We start from the raw sequence: 19,999 nt of genomic DNA, 5'->3' as shown, positions 1-19,999 counted from the left end.
GGCAAGAACTCTTACAGAGAACAGATTCATGTCTAGAATGCAGAAACAGGACTAAAACTCAGTTTTGATCTAACCCGTAGAAACTGGGCTGTGGGCCAGGGTGTCCCAAGAAGTCAAAAAGAGGCAGGAAAGGAGCACACAGCGTTAGGTTGGTTCTGTGGCAGGTGAGAAAGTCAGGGCTCCACTGTCAGTGAGCCAAACTAGGACATTGTAAAGGGACAGAGAGGCCCAGGAGGGAGGTGGGGACAGAGACAGCCACAAACCAAAGCAAGGTTGGATAGAGACCTCAGGAACCTGAGATGCCAACAGAACTTAGAGTGTGGGAGACGGGGAGCTCTACACAGGTTGAACACCCCTAGTCCTAAAACCCAAAATCTTCAGCACCCTAAAGTGCAAAATATTTGAGCACCAACATGATGTACATGGAAAATTCCACAGCTGACCTTGTGACTGGTCATGCAGGCAAGAGCAGGCACGCTAAAAATACTGCATAAAATCGCCTTCTGGCTCAAGCTGTGAAACACAAGTGAATCTCATGTGTAGTCTTGGGTTCTCCCCGCCAAGTGCACATATGCAGATGCCACAGAATCTGCAAGAATCCAAAATGCTTTTGGCCCCAAGTCCCCAAACGTGTTGAAGGGCAGGCTCTGCAGAAAGCCCCAGCACATGTCCGTGGGAACCTAGGGGGGGATTCTGGTACCAAACAGAACTAGGTCCACATGACAGAATTAAGAACTGAGCACAGTACAGATAAACAGGAAAACTGTGAATCCCAAGAGTGGAGTTAGAAGACATCTACAGTTGAAGACGCTTTTCACCTCTCTCAGAAGGCCCCAGTGATGCCATTTTGTACTAGGCTTTCAGAGAATTTCTATGTTACTGCTCAAGTCACTTCCTGCTGCCGCTTCTTGTCTTAAGCTGTGCTGATGGGCACTCCGTCAACTGCACAGATGAATGAAATGAATTCTGCAGGAAATTATGCAACAGTGAGAATTCCAAAAAATTATCCACATGTGGGTTTTTATTGGCCCTGATCGTGTTTTAGAATGAAGTGATTATAAGTTTGCCAAATTGCCTAGCACAGTTCTGAAGGCTGGGCAAGCTGTTGGGATGGTTTGCAGAGATTCTGAACTGATTACATGGTGTGTTCCTTGCTTATGTTAAGTCCAGAGGTCTCTGCAGTGCGGGCAGACAAAGCACACAAAAAGCCAGGGTACACCAAGCGACACGAGTTGGACATGGTCACACTGAGAAACAACACTGGAGAGTCTCTGGTTTTTTGCCTTGTCCAAATCACCAGGATACAACTTACCTTTTCTGATGTCTAGGCCATGCACTTGTAGCCAGTAGGTCACTGCTTCATGGACTTAAGGATTACTTCTTATTCTCATGTCTCTTTGCAGGGTTTCTTCCGGAGGACCATCCGATTGAAGCTTATTTATGATAGGTGTGATCTTAACTGTCGGATCCACAAAAAGAGTAGAAATAAATGTCAGTACTGTCGGTTTCAGAAGTGCCTTGCGGTGGGGATGTCTCATAATGGTAGGTGACGCTTACCCTGTCTTTCTCATTATAGCCATCAGGTCGAGGGGCTCGAGGACCACACAGAAACACGTCTGGTATTTTCCACAGAATGCCAGGTTTCTGCATACTGCACAATGATCAGACATTTCTCGTGTAGGTCAGTGACTTCAAACTTTTGGTTGCAAGTGCCTCTCTGTAGCTGGGCATCTGCAAGGATTAGAGACTTGAAAATCTGTGGAATGATGAGAAAAAGTGCAGTGTTTTAAAAGAATGTGATGACAATTGTACTTAATTTCTGTATCCATTTAACAGAATAATTCTTACGTGCATTAGTAGTTTCTGTCTACTTCACTCATAAGAAAATTCTGAAGATATCTAGATATAGAATTTTAAATAGCATATCAGGATTAGATTTATGCTTTTTTCTGTCCTCTGTGCTGAGTATAGCAGTATTTTTTTTACTTTAGATAACTTGCAGACTTATAGAAAAAAGAAAACTAATATTCTGAATTCATACAAAACTTCACTGTCACAGAAACATAAGAGAATACAACTTTGTACTTCTCAAGCATGTCTCTAAAGTCCAGCTTATGAAGCTGGAGGTGTCACTCAGTGGTACAGCACTTGCCTAGAATGTATGAGGCCCTGGGTTCGATCCCTAGCACCATAAAATTCATCATCATCATCATCAAACTGTAAATTTGGGTGTCAATGTCAAAGACTTGAGAACCCCTATGTTTTTTACATTGCAGTGCTACCTCAATAAAATCATGGAAGATACGCCTGTTAGAAGAAATAATTCTTCTTAGGTTTTGATTGGTTGGCCCACAATTTTAGCTGTAACTTGATAGTATTATATTAAGAATTAGTCAGTTGTTTTACTTCAGAAGTCATTATAGGCTCAAGAAAACAATACCAAAGTGATCAAATAAAATTACAAGTCTCATTTCATTTGACATCTATTTGCTGTCTTCTTTTTTTTTTTTTTTTCTTGCAATGCTGGAGATGGAACCCAGGGCCTCATGTGTGCTAGACAAGTGCTCTACTGAGCCACACCCAGCTCTGATTTTTTTCTTTCTTTTACTATCATCTTTCACAAAACTTATCTGGTAAAAGGATGATCTTTAGGGTCAGTCTTCATCTGTATGGACTGCAATAAATTTGAGAAAATTTCATTTTTGTTCAGTCTTGCAGATGTTTGGCTTTCACAGTGAAAACCATCAAGATATTTGGAAATTATTGTGGGTTGATCTTCTACTCTTTTAAATTAGCTTACAAAATCGAGTTGTTAATATGGGTCAGTTCTAAAGGTAAGAATGTATTATGTGTCAAACTGTCAACGGTACCGGATGGTGGGAATTTGGTCCAACTTTCTTCAACAACTGGCCGCATCTGCTTTGTGGCCGTGGAAACTGCAGTCACTGATTGCAAAATAATTTGCTGGTTTAATTCCATTAGTTTCCTTCTTATTTCAAACCTAATAAAACATAAGGACAAGTTTTCAAGTCAAGGGCTATATTTTAGATGATGCAACCCAGTTGCAATATGCTTATTTCATCTGTATGGAGAAATCATTGACTTTGAGGTCATTAGCACCAAGACAGCCTAGGCAAGCATGCCAGTTCTGCTTTTAAAGCTGTTTATGCTTTGTTGGAAATCTGTCACTTCACACATCCATGGAAACTCTGATTCCTAGTATTGACAGGCTCCACATACATGAGCGTAAAATATATTTCCTGCTGCTTAAAAGCAGAAGCCTCACAATCACATAAAACATACCCCCTGTGGCTTACTGTTCACTAAGCAAATATTATTTAAAGCCCAACCTAGAGGCTGGAGTGCAGTTCTATGGCACTGCATGTACTTAGCATCCATGAGACTCTGGGTTCCGTCACCAGCACCAGAGAAGAAGTGTTTCTAAGTGGCTGGGGGTGCATCTCATTAGTAGAGCATTTGCTGAGGATGCATGCAGCCCTGGGTTCCATTCCTAGCACCCCAAATGAAGCCCAGTCTATGCAGTGTGGATGACATAATTTCTTCCTTCAAGAAAAGCCAAAAAAAAGCTCTCATGAGCTTAATAATGTCATCTTTTCACTTTGTGTAACAATTAATATATTCTATTTACAGAAGGGGCAATTTTGACAGTGTTCAGTTCTTTCAAAAGGAAGAGAAAATAGGAATTAAATTCATAAGAGCAGAGCTGTACGCAGCTGAACCCTTAAAGGGTTGCAAACCTGACCAAGAAAATCCTTTCTAAGGGTGATTGTGGGACTGTGCTTGCTGTGCAGGAAGGACAGTCTGAGGGGCTCTGTACACAAGAAGAGAAGCTCAGCAACTGGGTTGGGCTGGTTCTGCATGGTACCCTGATGGAGAAACCACCTAAATTTAAAGCCTGTTAGGTGGCTGCAGTCACTGTTTCAAATTCATTGCCCTGGAGGTTGCCATTTATGGAAAGCCCTTCTGAGCTACTACTGAGACACTCTGTGTGCTGATGTCGGGACCCAGCTTTTCTTTCTGTGCACAAGGAAATGAACACCCCAAAGTAAACTAACCCCAACCTGTGTGACTTTTATTTCTAGTCTTTAGTCTCTGTTCAGTTTATTCAATGCATTTGAAGAAGGTTTCTAAAATCATCTTCAGAGAGCCCAAAGGGCCCTCAGGAATACTGTTAGAAAGTCACTGAAATCAGTCATCCCTGAGTCCTTTCAACTGAAGTTTCTGATTCTTTTTTCATTAATCATCCTAGACACTGAATTTTTCAGTTTTCCATCAGCTACTCCCTATCCGGTAGACAATATTACAGTCTTTCCACCATATGGGTAGGCACCTTGCATGACATTTTGCCTGAATTTAAAAATTTCTTTCTTACGTGATTTGGTTGCATCAAAATATCTTTTACTCACCCAAGTCAGGTGTATATATTGTTCAGCAATTTAAGGCAAAGAGTCGGTGGCTGTGGGGGTGACACAGTCCCAGATGGCACAGACCAATCAGTCTGGCTGCAGAAAGTGTAAGTGGTATAAAGGGTGCTGGGTGGTGAGTTTGTCACCACTACAAGAAATGTGGGATAAGTCAGTTTACAGAGAGGAAAGATTGTCTTGGTGAGCAGTTGTGCAGGTTTTAGTACCTGGTCCCTAGTCCCTGGTCTATCCCTAACCCTAACCCTTGTAACTCTGGGCCTGCGGTGACAAAGCACATCTGGTGGGGACAGGAAATAGAGAAAGCCATTCCTTGTGTGGCCAGGGAGTAGAAGAAAAGGAAAGGCCCAAGTTCCTAGAACCCCTCCCAGACTGTGCCCCAGTGACCTAGTGTTGTCACCCCTCTGAAAGGTCCTAAACCACAAGGGAGCCAGGAGCTTGGCACCTTCAACACACGGCTATGGGCACATTCCCAGTCTAGACTGCAGCACAGTCCCAGCTCACCAGGAAGAGCTTCCATCCTGGTTGCCCACAAACATGCTGGAAGAACGGATTTCAGAATCCTTCCCACTGGAAATGGCTGTTTCTCAAATACCCTTTTTCAGGAGACATGGTTGTTTCTCAGATATCTGTTTTCGGCATTGGGTTAAAAAAAATGTCGGTGTTGGAAGGATTTCAGTGTGATTGGAAATAATCATTTGGTTGCACTCTTCCTGTAAGTCGTCAAGAGAGACACATGCACCAAATATTTTGGTCATTTAAAAATCCATCATTCTAGAACACAAGGCAGCCCCACTGGTTGCTCAGTCCCAGCTCTGTACTGGTCTAGACACCACTTTCAGAAGAAAGCTTAACATGAAAGGAAACAGAAGGAAAGAGCCACTGCCCAGGCTTCCCCAGAGTGCCTGTCACCTACTGAGTGATTGTGCACCAGCTGCTGTCTGCTGGGAAGAATCCCACGCCACGCCATGTCACTTGTGCAGGCCACAGCCACTTGCACATATTATCATAGTTGTGCCCTGTAGTTGTTCTTGTTTTAAGGGCCTACTGTCAGATCCTTGATATTAATCATATTTTTTAAAACATGCCCTCTTTATTTTAATAAGGTAATTTGATCATTAAGAATTCTGATGAGTGACTGTTTCTAAGTTGTTTTCCATATATGAACTAAATAATAAGTTTAGGGGAAATGCAGTTTAAAAATAATCTAAAGTAGAGAAAAATTGTCTTGTGTTATCTATGAGTCATTCAGTTAGGTTCTTCCTATAAAATTGACATTTGATTAAAATAGTACTTGTCATAATTTTAAAAATTAGCAAAACCTTAGTTTTGCTGATTAAGATGTCCTATGATATAAATGTGAGCTTTTTTCTTTTCTTTTTTAAAATGCTGACAGCTTTAAAAAAAAGTAATTTGTCAGTGGGTTCATAAAAATCTGGAGGAACGCTTTCACAGATTTCTGCAGTGCTCGGCATCTTTAGGATGCCTGTTTCCATGTACAGTAGCATGTGTGTACTAGTAAATGGAATCTTGAATGTCACATAGGTTTAAATGTTAACCTCTTACTTTAAAAATAAACTTTTGCTATGGTTTGGATCTCCAACATCCCCGAAAGGCTCAGTACTTGAAGGCTTGATGTCCATCCTCCAGTGCGATTAGGGAGTAATGGGACCTTTAGAGGGCACGGCCTGGTAGAGGATGTGAGGTCACTGGGCGTGGCCCTGATCAGCACTTCCTGTCTCTCTTTGCTTGCATCCCAGAAGGTGAACAGACCACCTGGCCACAGACTCCCCCATGATGTACTATGCCTCTGCCAGTGCTGGGGCCCACAACAGAACCTTATGTATGATGTGAAGAAAATTACCCAGAAGAGTGAGAAAGGAGTTGAGATAAATCTCAGAAAGTGGGCGTGGTGGCCTGTAATCCTAGCACTTGGGATGGCTGCAGGTTCACAGCCAGCCTGGGCTACCTCTACCTAGTGAGTTCAAGGCCAGCCTGAATTATGTGGTGAAACACTGTCTCAAAAAAACAAAATAAGAACAAGAATATTTTTTTAAAGGGGGGAAATCTCGAGCCGTGCTCACTGGGTCAGAGCACCTGAAAAAAGACAGATTGTTCAAAGTACCTCACTAGGTGACAGTGAGTGAACCACGAGAGGAACTCAGGAAGACGGGCTGGTTCAGAGGAGACTTTTCAGATCTAGTTTTCATAGTGTTTGAATTTCTCATGTGCTATCCAGCATCCATGTATAAAAAAATACACAACAAAGAAAAGATTCTCAGGACAGAGAGCACAGGCATCAGGAGTCCCTGCTGTGAGGGCGAGAAGGTCTAACTGAGAACAGAACACAAGCCGAGGGAGAGGCCGCCAAAGAACTCAGGGTAGCAGAAAGAGGTACAGAGAGGGGTCACCAAGCTGAGTGTGATAGTGCATGCCTGTAATCTCAGCCCTCAGGAGGCTGAGGCAGGAGGGTCACTGGGAGTTGGAGACCAGCCTGTGCTACGTAGTGAGTTCAAGCCCAGCCTGAACTATATAGCAAGACCCTGTCTCAAAACAATAACAGAAGAGGAGAGGGGTACCAGAAGATGCATCTGTGCATGTCACCCCTCCTGCAGCCCGCTGTGGCACAGTGTCATTTTAGACTTCAGGAGGTTGGAGAAGCAACTGGAAGGGGAGATTGTGGGGCTTCACTCCTTTCTGCACTGGGAAGAAATTGTGGCAAATATTTGAATGTCCTCTACCAATAACCTGAAAAATGTCCCCCATAGAAAAATAACCTCATGTCAGCACAAGGTTGCTGCTTTTTACTCTAGAGGAACTAGTAAATGTTAGTCATTAGGTTGCCAATTCCTGTGAAATCTTCAGATGTGCATATTTGGGTCAGTTTTGTTGTTTTGTTTTGTTTTCCTTCAGGAGAGGTAAAAGACTAAAGATGTGGCTCATTGGGAAAGTGCTTGCCAAATAGGCACAAGGCCCTGTTTTCCATCCCAGTGCTACACAGAGGGGGGAAAAGAGCAGTGAAAAACCATGATACCGCCTGTCACCATGCAGATCATAACAGGGTTCAGTGTCATTCATGTGAAGCCAGCATAAAAAGTGGGGAAGGTGCCCATGAAATATCGCCTAATTATCAAAAGCCTGAGATCATCCCTTGCATGTAGAAAGACAAAACTCTTTTAATAAGACACGACTTTTTAAAAAATGACACAATTCATTTAATTCTTCTGTTTTTTGTTGACTTATGAAAGTCTGCTTTAATTTCTGTAGTTAGGTAGTATCTATCTAAAATGCCTCCACAGTTAAATAGGCATGTTGAGAACATGTCAGTTAATTGTTTCTTAACACACTACCCAGATCTGGAAAACAGGATACGCAACCATTCCATGAGCTTGGAATTTGTTGTTCAGTAAAATCAGTACTGACATATGTGATGCTGAATCTGTCATATGTTCATATGAGAGTAAAAGCAATTGTGTGAAATATATACAATATATATTGGCCCTCTCCCAAGCCTAGTGTTCCACAGGGAACCTTCCTGTTCAGATGTACAGGTTGGTGTTTTTAACCAAGATACCCGAATTGCCTTTAGGTGATGACTGATTGATTGGTTGATTGATTGATTGACTGACTTTGCAGTGCTGGGCATGCACTCGCCATGGAGCCACACCCCAGCCCTCTGGAGGTGGTTAGTTATCCCCAACATGAAATCGAGTGCCGACATTCTGGAAGATTATGTGACAGGTGCTAAATCTGTACAACAGAGAGAATGAGTCTCTCTCTCTCTCTCTCTGAGGATCAGAGAAGTTCTGTGGTTTTCTGAAAGCCACGAGATTGGTGTGTCACAGGGGAAAACTAGAAAGTGGACTTCTTGATTACATATCGTGGCCATGCAGAAGCTCACATCTCTGCCCAGGGGCTCACAGCCATGCAGGGAGAATCACCTTCTGTCTTTTAAAATGAGTATCAGTACAAGCAGAAAAAAAATCCACTTGCATGTGGGCACACTGGGCCTCTGGATTTCTGGTTCTCAATCCAGAAAGTCCTGGATTTCAAAGCTCTAATTTCAGTCTTTCTAGGAAACAGCAGTCTAACCTCTGCAGTCTCTCTTGTTCTGGTTCTCTGATTCTCCACCTGGAGGCAGGGAACCAGTCGGGGATACGGCTTAGTGGCGAGCATTTGCTTGGCACACACCAGGCTCTGGGTTCACCCCGAGAATCACAGAAGAGAGAAAATTACTGAGCTGAAAAACACTTCTTAAACAATTTAAAGATAGAGAGCCACACAGACTGGCTGTGTGGGGCTTGTTGTCTACCTGAAAGCAGCATACCATGGCTAGTCCTGATCTAGAAGGTGGTAGCTGCGATGAAAACAAAATAGAAGATCAGCTTTTCCCCTTTAAAAAAGAATTCAAGCTGGGTGTGATGGTGCCTGGCTGGCATATGACAGGCTGAGGCAGAGGATCATGAGTTCAAGGCCAGCCTGGACTACATAGTGACAGCCTATATCAAAAAAACCAAAGTAAAACAAAACAATATAATTAAAAATTTTATTTCTTCTATAACTTCAGATTTTTATATGTTGCATGCAAATTTAGTCCTACCAATTTATTCTTAATCCCTTTTCTGGACCTCTGGTGTGTAACAATGTTAAAATCACCTGTATAACCAGTTGCACTGATGGTTGAACCTAATTTGTAGCATGGCCATTTAACCATACAGATAATTTGTTCATAAGATATAACCTTTGGGAAACACTTCAATTTATGAAAATTCATATCTTGTTTAGATATTAGCAAAAAGGAGTTTTCTTTATCTCCTAATTCAAAAATTACCATTAACAAATTACCAGTCATTCAGCTATTTCTGTTAAATATCTTGACTATCTTTGTGTGTTTAAGTTAATGTTTTTGATTACCCAGGAGGAAAAAAAATTGCTTTCTTACTTTTGTAAACTTCTATGTGTGTTTAGAGTTTCTTACCTTTAAAAGTTTAACCAGAGCTTGGAGCAACATCTGGACATGATAGGCACTCAGTTATTATTTGGTGAAGAGACCAAATTGTTTGTGATCTTTGAAATAAGTCCAACAGCAACAGATAGTTGGGGATTTGAGGCCCCTCTGCTTTGTTGTATGATAACGCCCTGTTCTCATCTTTTCATAGCTTTGTGGTGTGTGGTGGTGCTGGGGGTAGAACCCAGGGCCAGAGATACACTAGGGTGAATGCCGTACCACTGAGCTGCACCCCGACTTATGCCCTACCTGTTTCCTGCTGCCTTCTCTCCTGGTCATTTCTGGGTGCTTCCTGGTGGGTTGACTGTCTCCTTTTCTGCCCATTTTTAAACTTGAAATACTTTGGAGTTTAATTCACCCAACATTTACTGTGTGCCTACTATGTGTATTTTGCCATACCCAGGAGCCAAAAATAGGAAAAGCTCATAGGATTTACAGGACTTCTGTCCTAGTAACCAGCATAAAGCCGTCAAAGTCCAGTGATGGTCTCCTGTAAGCATGTGACTGAGCCCAGTATTTAGGAAGCTTTTTCAAATTCCAAATGTTTTAGTCACTCCTGTAGTGTGTTAAGGGTGGCTTAGCACTCTCACCGAAATTCTCCCAAGAGACAAGCAACTTGGGAAGTTCCTAGGCAGTTCCCAAGCACTCTGCCTGCTTTACCCCCTCACTCCCCAGCGGAGAGCAGCTAAGAACACCCCAACAAACAGGAAGCAGCTAGGGGCTGCTCTCTGGGTGAACGATGGTCGGGAACAGCTTCCGGGGAGGTTGGAAGGAGTTGTGTTTTTCATTTCTTAATATACAAAGGCCAGGCATGGTGGCATGCACCTATAACCCCAGCTTTTCAGGACCCTGCGGCAGGATGATGGCAAGTTCAAAGCCAATTTGGGCAATTTAGAAAAACCTTGTCTCAAAATAAAATTGAATTAAATTTGTAAAGGGCTGGGAATATAGCTCAGGGGCAGAGTGGTTGCTTAGCACATACAAAGCCTTAGGTTCAATCCCAGCACCACATACACACAAAGGTGTGTGTGTGTGTGTGTGTGTGTGTGTGTGTGTGTGTGTGTGTGTGTGTGTGAATTTACTGTGCGCCAGATAGTACACCAAGAGTCAGGGATACATAATGAACAAGATTTCTGCCTTTGTGGAGATTGCACTACAGAGGAAAAAAGAAAATATTAGGAATGGTTGCTGTGCTCAGAGCCATGAGACACAGGAGAGGTAAATAGCTGCACCCTGAGGCACTCCAGCAAGTCTCAGCTGAGAACCAGGACTCCTCACCCTGTGAGAATGTGCACATCCACCCCCAGCCCTGGGAACTAAAAGCAAAGAGGAAGGAAAGAGCAAAAGAGAGAGAACATGTTTTTGACCAAAATTTGGCAATATTTAAAGACTTCTATTTGAAAAGGTCAAGTATAAAGGACCCACCTACCAAAAATGTCTTAGAAAGGCTAATTTACTTGAAAGGAATCCTCACTAAGAGACAAGAGTCCCTTCCCCTCTGAGTCCAAGGCTCTGTAACAATAGCTGGATTGGTTGATGATGAAGATGATTCAGGGTCACTTGAAATGAATTAATAAATCTGAGTGTCAAGGATACAAATGATCTACTGAAATAAAACTTAGCTAGGGTTGCAGCGCTGTGGTAGAGCACATACTTAGCATGCACAAGACCCTGGGTTGCATACCCAGCACCAAGTGAATAAATAGATCAACACAGTCCCTAAGCACTCAGAAGACCCTGTGTCTCTGCACTTCCAACAGAAATGCTAGCTGTCATGCAGTGTCTCAAAGAGCCAGCCCTCTGTTCATTCCTTCATTCCACAGCCATTGACTGAGTGCCACTGAGCACTGAGGTGAGCGAGCAAGACACCATTGTACCCAAAGGTGCTGCTCACCTGGAGAAGGGACCCTCGTCCATCATCCTGACCCCGGACATGCATAGTAGCAAATATGGTAGCCTCAGTGTCCAGAGAGGTCCCCAAGGAGGGTTTTCAAAGTCCTATTTCACAGAGAGCACTGGCAAGGAGGAAGGAAAACCGACCTAAATTGAAAAGTCACAGTTATTGTGAATTGTTTTCCCGGGGATAGACCCCAGGGTCTCGCACATGCCTGGCAAGTTCCCCATAGTGAGCTGCTTGCCAGCCCCCAGATGAATTTCCCACTCCAGGCCTCATGCCTGTTCCTCCCTGCCTGTCTTTCCTTTTCTTTGCTTTTCCACTTCCTCACCCCACAAGCAAAACACAATGGGAGGATATTATCTTTCTGACAGACGTCATTAAGTCAAGGGAATAAATACACTAAACATGAAGTGCTCTGTGGCCTGATAAGTGACATAAAACACCATCCATAGTTCTTTACAGCAAGGACAAAGTAGATCATACCGACTTCCTGAGAGCACAGCCTGTGTGTGCCCCTCTGACTTCTACAAGGTCCTGACTTTAATTGATGAAATCTATAGGTCATTCTGAGCCTGGTGGTACATCAGATGCTGGGACTATGAAGATGAACAAGATACTGTCCAAATGCCTTTGGACATTGTACTGCGGTGGGATAAATAGGCCTTTGAAATGGGCTCTCCTTAAAGTATATTCTGGGGAAGGAATAATTAGAAGGCCTTGAAAGCCTCACAAAGGGAGTGACATTTGAATTGGGCCATGAAGGATGAAGAGGAGTTGGCTGTCTGTTATTTCATAGTTAAGTGGACATTTCCCTCCTCTTGCTACACAAACTCTTTGACAGTCCTGGCAAGATGTTGACTTGCATTATTTAAATAACAGTTTAACTTTTACTGATGATCTACTGGCAGGAAATAAAAATACCATCAAAGCAATGGACAGAAACCAGAAGGTGAAAGGAGTGGAGACAGCAGGAGTCCTCCTGTGTGGGAACCAGGGCCAGGTGGGCAGCGGGACACTAGAGAGAGTAATTTGGTGATTCACCCTGTCCTTCCTCTTTCTCTGCAGCCATCAGGTTTGGGCGGATGCCACAGGCTGAGAAAGAGAAACTGTTGGCTGAGATCTCCAGTGACATCGACCAGCTGACCCCAGAGTGTGCAGACCTCCGGGCCCTGGCCAAGCACCTGTATGACTCATACATCAAGTCCTTCCCTCTGACCAAAGCCAAGGCCCGGGCGATTTTGACAGGAAAGACCACGGACAAATCAGTTAGTCTCCTCTGCTGTCTCCATGGGGGGAGGGTTTCCTCTGAGTCGATGATTGGCTGGGCGATTCAGCTGCTGGCTGTAACACTTTGCAGGAAATGTCTTCAGATAGGGCTAGGTAAACATTATTTCAAAAAGGAAAAAGCCCTCCAAGTTTAATATAATCATGGAGACTAGCGAAAGAATGTACAGGTCAATTTAATGTTAATGGATGAGCCCTGTCATGCTACCACCCTCTTTCAGGACCACTTATTGGGCATGATGCCTCAAGCTGTAATCCCTGCACTCTGGGAGGCCAAGACAGGAGGATCACAAGCTCCAAGCCCACCTTGGCAACTTGAAGACTTAGTGAGACCTTGTTTCAAAACAAAAAATATAAAAAGTACCGGTTGGATGCATAGCTCAGTGTGAAGAGCCTGAGTTGAATCCCAACTGCCACCAAAATAAAACAAACAAAAAGCCCACCAGGCCACAGCCATTCTGGCAGCCCTGCTTTTCTTTGTAACAGCCTGACCTAGGTTAGGACAAGGTGTCTGGTCCCGCTGCTACTTTTCCAGAGGAGGAGCAGAATCACCTCTTACAAAGCTCAATGTAGGGGATGGAAATTCATTCCGGATATTATATAACCTTTTCTATAATCTAACATATATTACATAACCTGTGGGCCCTAGTATTCATTCCAGGGAGCTGGAAGCTCTATTCTTTCATTGCATAAATGAAATCTTCTGCAGGGATTTGAGCCACCTAGTGAACTCATATTTGGAACCTTGACATTGACTGCCTGTCTGTTTGTTTTGCTGCATTGGGGAAGGAACCTAGGACCTTGCCCTTACTCGGCAAGAGGTCTACCACTGGCTGCACCCCAACACTCAAATGGGCTCTTAAAACATCTGCAGAAACTCTGAATAGGGTGGTTGTGGTTATCACTAAATTTTCCAGCAAGCATAATTCTTGCTTAGTATAAGCTGAGAAAGTGACAAAAGAAAAGTGTACCTGTATTCTGGCCTTGATTGTGCTGCCCACAGACAGAACCCCCTGGACGGTGTCTGCCCCTCATGTTTATGGACAGGGTCTGGCTTTGATTCCAGGCTGGCAGGATGTTCCAGGGCAGTGAGTCCCACAGGGCACTCACAGGGGATGCTACTGCTGGCCACCTGCCTGTGTCAAAGGGACTGAGTGCAGGAGAGGGACGTCTCTGGCTGGCAGATGCAGGTACTTTCTGCACAGGCAGTGGTCTTCAGGGAGATCTTACTACCCTGTCATGCGTACTTATAACATGGCAACGTGTCACTTGCTCCTTTTAGTTAAACCATTTAGTAAATGTGACTCAGCTGATAAAAAACTGTGAGGAGCCAATGACAAGCAGGACAGTGAGCTTCCCACTTGCAAAAGAGGTCAGGGTGTCTTAGCAATAATACACCCAAGTTTGCTACAATTTCATGTTCCTTGTATTCAAGCTGCACGACCATCCAACTATTACTGATTTATTTTATTTTACTTTATTATTTTATTTTGCAGTGCTGGGCAAGCACTGACCGCTGAGCCCCATCCCCAGCCATTTTTATTTTGGTCTGAGAGCACCTTGCTAAGTTACCCTGGCCAGCCTTGAACTTCAGATCCTCCTGCTTCAGTCACCAAAGTAGCTGGAAGTATAAACCTATGTCACCGCACCCAGTTTATTGTGCTCCTCTTTTTAATGACATGGAAACTTAAGTCCAGAGAAGTTAAGCCTTGTATCCTAGGATCCCACAGCAAGTGTGTGGAAGGAATGGGCCCAACACACAGGCATCCTGACTGCCCGTCTAGAACATTCGTAGTACGTTTTTGCCTCGCTGCTCCTGGAAGGGTCTCCTGGGTGGCAGTGAGCTGGAAGTCATGCACACCGGGAGTTCTGAGAAAGTCTTCACTGGGAACCTCCTGGGTGTGACTTTTTATCCAGTCATGAAGAGCACAGGTTTCTGGGCTGCTCTGCACCTCATTGTATCCATAGTGAGGCCCTCTTACTTGTGCTGTTGGTCTTTTGGGTCCTTGTGGCCAGATGGCTGCCTCCCCTGTGCACAGAACCACAGGACACAGGCAAGAGGAAAACTGAGTCCCTGGAGCCTCAGCAAATGAAAAATGTGAGCCATAGAAGACCAGACAGGAGGGAAGACTTGCGTGCAGCTGATCTGACTACAGAAAATGAACCTGTCCTCACTTGCAGGAGAGAACTAAGAGGGCCACGGAGGTGGCCTAGCTGCACTCCTTAGCACCTGGGCAGGTTGTGATGGCTGGCTAGGAGCAGCCCAGGGAAGGGCTGGTGACCAACCCTGCACACCACAACTCTGAGAGCCGAGCCTGGGAGCAGGTCTGGCCTTGATTTGCCGATGGCCCTTTACCTGACAGGCACTGGCTTCTCACCTTCTCTAACCCCTTCCATACCTGCCATCCCTGTGGGGAAGCCTCTCCTTTTAATAGTCTTGGACAAAAAAAAAGAGAAAAGAAGAGGGGGAAGGAGAGAGGAGAACAGAAGAGGAAAAAAAGTTGGGGGGCAGGGGAGAAACCCCTATAGTCAAGAATTTAAATCTCTACCTCAGTACTCTTACCTTTCTCCTGAAGGACACAGAGCCCAAATCAGTGTAAATCACCTTCAGACCTCATTCTGACCCACTTGTTGGCTCTAAATCTTTGAGTTAAAGGTAAGATAATTCGAGACCTCTGGGGAATAAATAGCTAGTAAGCCTATTTTTAAGGGAAAAGACTACAAAATGCTTGATCAGAACCCGTCAAGTTCAGAAGCCCAGTGCTGGTCATTTCCCCAGCTCCCTTCCACTGTGCTTGTCAGTGGTGGTTACTCAGACTGTGTTTGCTTCATTGGATTAAGAGCTGTTGCCTGTGCCCTTTGAAACGCTGGACTTTCCACAGAGGGCTTTTCGCTGGTTCAATATTTGCTCACCAAACTGGACATCATTAATGATCTGGATAAAGACAGATTTACCTCAAGTTTGGGTCTGGAAAAGGAAAGAGAGATTGGGCCAAATTAAAATAATCTGTTTGCTGATTACAGCATACTCTATTTTCTCCTTATCTTGCAAAATCTTAATTTAAGTACAGTGGAAAGAAATAGCTGAGAGAGGAATATGAGCAAGAAAAAAAGTGATTTCCAATGAGACTGGAGATTTGTTCTGTAGTGTTATTCATTTGATAGCATCTATCTCAGGGGTGTTATGTTATCTTTTGGCCAGGTCTGTGAAAATTAAGATTCGCATTGATAGGAAAAGCTGTGCTGAAGTGTGGCCTCTGGAGAGGGTAGGGTTCACAGGGAGGAGCACTTTGGGTCTCGGGGTGGCTCTGCTGCAGGCTGATGTCATTCTCCATGGTGGGGCCAGGCCGGGGGAGGCTGCTGGGCTTAGTGGATGACAGTCACCCACGACCCTTGGAAAGGAAACCCCGAGGAAGAGGCCGGTCTCTCAGTTTGCCTCACTGAAGCACTGCCTGTTTTGAGGCCAGCTGCTCCTCAGTGTTCACTGCCTGATCTAAACTTCCTCCTTCCCTATCTTATGCCCCAGGGCCACTCGCACCTTTCAAAACAGATCAATTAAATGTGCCTGCTGGCCTCCTATCAACCTTCACATCACACCTTGGGGATAAATTGTCCCTACTGGTCACTTTCTTGCCTAAAAGAATAAAAGCTGGGAATTTTAGACCCAGGGCGAAGAACAGACTGACAGTGGAGTGAGTCACTGGGAAAGAAAGTTTAGGATCATAGGTCTCTGTCCCCTTTGGGTGGTCAATTGAGGCCAAAGCCCCTTCTTGGGGCCCTGCTGATCCCCAAACCTATGGCTCTGCTTTTCTTGAAGGCAGTTTGATACTGAATGGACTTTGGAAGTTCCCAGTGTTTGACTATTGCCCTGGTGGGCTGTGTAGGGTGTGTCGTCGTCACATGATCTCATGTTTGTTGATGGAAATAAACAGAGAGTGGTTTTCAAAAACCATCCTCAATGCCAGGGTTTGTCATAAAACCATAAATAGAAAAGCCCTTGGCGTGCCTGCCAACGATTCCCTCCGTATCTGAGAGGTGGCAAAGTGCTGGCTGCACTCTATCTACAAACAAGGAATAAAACTTTTTATTTGTGCTACATTGGACTTTGGGTTCCAAAGCATCCCTGTGTTTATGGTAGACGCTGTGGACTCGCTGTTCCAGTAAGGACACTGGCACAGGGAAAAGCGGTCCTGCCACACCGTGTGTGAAATGCAGCCTGCGGTTGTAAATGTCTGAGAAAGCGTTTCTGTGCCCACTGCCATGTGCGTCTTCTGAATTTACAGATGCCCTCAGACTGAGGCACTCCCATCACCAGAAGGATCCCTCTCCTTTTAAATCCTACACTTGCTGCCAGAGTGGCTCAGTTTCCTGTGGTCTTTGGAGAAATCTGAGCAAGCTGCAGTTTGCAAGTGGGGTCCTTAGAGGAGATTTGGGGAACCCTATAGAGCAGAGTAGTTTCCGTGGTTCATGGGATCATTCATCCAAGTATCAGTGTTAAAAAATACATTATTTTATTTTATTGCCAGCGCCATCAGCAATAGCTAAAGATGTAACAAATCTGGGCCAACAGTGTTCTTTTCAGAGAGTAAGGGAAAGATGATCAAGGCCAGGGGTGTGCTCAATGCTAGGGCTCTGCCTAGCATGCATGAGGTTCCATCCCCAAGCAGCAGAAGTGTTAATAATGTTTTCTCTGTGGAGAAGGAAACCATCACCTGTTGCAGTGCACTTTCCCAGTGGTCGGGTTCTATGGGCCAGCACCCTTGTTACCCAAAGTAATCATTTGGCTGCTACTGGATGAGTCTGAAGAGCTGCGCTTACTTACACTAGCTCATTTGCTTGTGGATAATCCCTCGTTGTAAGGTTTTGTTTGTTTGTCTTAAGTCTCTAAACTACATGCGGAGATGGAATCACAGCTGACAGATTCTCCCGCCTAGCTTCTGTTGCAGAGGGGCGTTGGCGGCACCCCAGAAAACACACTCAGAAGCACTCCTGGTGCATCCGGGGAAAGGATGTTCTTGAAGAGGAGTGGACACACCGGTGAGAAGTCTTGAAGGTGGACTCGGCCAGCTGTTGGGTGGGAGGGGACCAGCTGCTGTAATCTCAGGACTTGGGGCTGAAGCAAGAAGATGGGAAGGATGGTGAGATCAGCTGCAAAGCGAGTTTGGGCAGCCTGGACTACATAGCAAGGCCCTGTCTCAAAAAAAAATACAACAAAAAGAGTAACAATTTGACTTTGTGGTGTCTTGGCTTCAGTTTGTTCATACAGAGATAGGAAATGAAGATGCTGGTGACTCTGGAAGGTCCTTTTGATCTGTAAACTGGATGGTTCTCAACAAGAGGATGATGGGAATCTCCACGCAGAATAACAAGGAGCCTGAGGATATCATGCCATCAAAACAAATTATATTTGATACATCTCTGCAAAAAAATTAGATTTCTCGTATGGAAACCATTTTGCTCTTCAGGAAGAATGTTGGGTTCAAGTTCAGCTTTTGTGCCTCCCTGGCTACCTTTTCTAGGTCTGCCCAGTATGTTACAAGCACAAGCCACTGGGTGCAGTGTCAGAACCCTCTGTTCGTCCCAATCTAGAAACATCAGCTTGTCTCACACAGCTCAGAGGTCACTATTCCCCGTCCTGTGGTGGCGGGTCATCCGATGGCATTGTCTTCATTGATCAGGAGTGCCAGAGTGCGCTTTGCTCTGTATCTTTGTGAAAGATGTCTGCAGAAGGAGAGCATGTTTTACATGAGACACTGTCCCACAGGAGGTCAGCTGAGCTGGTGATGCAGGCTTACGATTTAGCTGTTTACAATCGAGAAGACAGGGAACCCACTCTCTTCCAACTTTAGAGGCAAGGAGATCCCTGTGAGCAGAGAAAGTGATGGCGAAGCAGACCACCTGCAGTCTAAACCCCACGACCCACCTGCAGGCTGAGGATCACACTTGCAGTCTTCGGGATCCAGAATCGATCAACCTTAAAAAATGCGCAAAAAACAGCCTCCAGGGGCAGAACCAGGGAAAACAGCAAAAGCTTCCTGCTGGTGTTCATTTGCTTGTCAGTACCCAGCATTCTCCGCCACCTCCCCACTTTTTCTAAATGCTGAAGGCCTTTTGTTATAAACAGTGGGACTGAAGCCAGGCCTGGTGGCGCAGGCCTGTAATCCCTGCATTTGGGGGCTGAAGTGGAGGATTGTCACTAGCTAGAGGCCAGCCTGGACCAAATAGCAAGACCCTGCTCAAAAAAAAAAAAAAAAAAAAAACACAAACAAACAAACAAACAAGCAAACCCTGGGTCTGGCTTGGCATGATGGTGGGGGTGCTGGTTCCTTTCTCTGTCCTTGAGTGTTTACTGCCAGGAAATCCTGAGCAACACTGATTGCCAAGGGGTTAAAGTCACATTGTTGTTAAATTGGGAGAGAAAATTAGCAGGATTTGGTGCCCTATGTCCAACTATCCCAGTGTTTCAAAAACAGGAACCTGAGGCTTTATATGAGGGGACAGGGGAAGTCGGGAAGAGTCACAAGGGTGACTTAGCAGGGCACAGGTCCAGATAATCGCTCTGTGGTGGTGAAAGGATTGTGTGCATATGCTGTGTGCCAGGAAACCAAATGACAGCGCAGAAGCCCGGCCTAGCCCTGAGCAGGCAGCTGCAGGAAGTTTCTACCTGTGCCTCTGGAGTCAGAGGAGTCTTGAGACTCCCAAGGCCACCCACCCCTGGTGAGCTCTACACAAGGGCAGGAAGGGTGCAGAGAATTCCTGGCCACACACCTTGCCATTCAGAGCAGCCAACTGCAAGACTGAGGAAGTGATGCATGTTATTGATTAGCTGATCTGTAAGGATAGATAAAAAAGTTAAATTCAGGGCTAGGGGTACAGCTCAGTGGTGAGCACTCACCTAAGCACATACAAGGCCCTAGGTCCCAGCCCCAGGATGCCAAAAAAGAAATCAAAACCATTTTTTATGTTGCCACTTTTTGCAGACCCCTGCATCTGCTGTCTGAAACAGATGACTTCCAGAGGATTCAAAAAGGAATAGATGTTTTCTTGGCTATTTCTAATCTACTTTTGGAGTGATTTATATAGCAAAGCTTGTTTTATATGTGCGCCGTGTTTCTTTTATGATCTGAGTAGATTTAATCTAAAACTGGAAAATTACTCTGTTCAACTGGATCTTTGTAACTCTAGGTTGCTGAATTTGAGTTTTAATGAAGGAAGGTAGAAAAATGTATTCTTTTAAAAGCCATGATAAACAACAGATTTTTAAAAATCATTTTAAAAGTCAAACAAGCTGGGCATGGAGGTGCACACTGTAATCCCAGGACTCTGGAGGCTGAGGCAGGAGGATTGCCATGAGTTTGAGGTCAGCCT

At 44.6% G+C, this 19,999-nt stretch overlaps 1 protein-coding gene across 12 annotated transcripts in view; it reads left to right on the top strand.

Moving 5' to 3' along the window:
- Positions 1–19,999, top strand: part of Pparg (peroxisome proliferator activated receptor gamma) — a 144,352-nt gene that overhangs the window by 79,964 nt on the left and 44,389 nt on the right. For 11 of the 12 annotated variants that reach the window (XR_010043763.1, XR_010043764.1, XR_010043762.1 and 8 more), the window contains 2 exons: positions 1,404–1,542; positions 12,413–12,612. Coding sequence is in view for 9 of the 12 variants with exons in the window: in XM_063237987.1 (XP_063094057.1) it covers positions 1,404–1,542; positions 12,413–12,612 (339 nt within the window). In the remaining 3 variants the exon portion in view is untranslated. Of the gene's footprint in view, positions 1–1,403; positions 1,543–12,412; positions 12,613–19,999 lie in introns of those variants that run through there. The other variant, XM_023561919.2, reaches the window with a different exon arrangement.

The sequence above is a fragment of the Cavia porcellus genome, unplaced genomic scaffold (assembly GCF_034190915.1).
Source record: "Cavia porcellus strain 051 isolate PalLab524CR breed Dunkin Hartley unplaced genomic scaffold, mCavPor4.1 scaffold_27, whole genome shotgun sequence".
Taxonomy (NCBI): Eukaryota; Metazoa; Chordata; class Mammalia; order Rodentia; family Caviidae; genus Cavia; species Cavia porcellus.
Note: the sequence above shows the minus strand (reverse complement) of the source record. Positions and strands in the feature narration are given on the sequence as shown.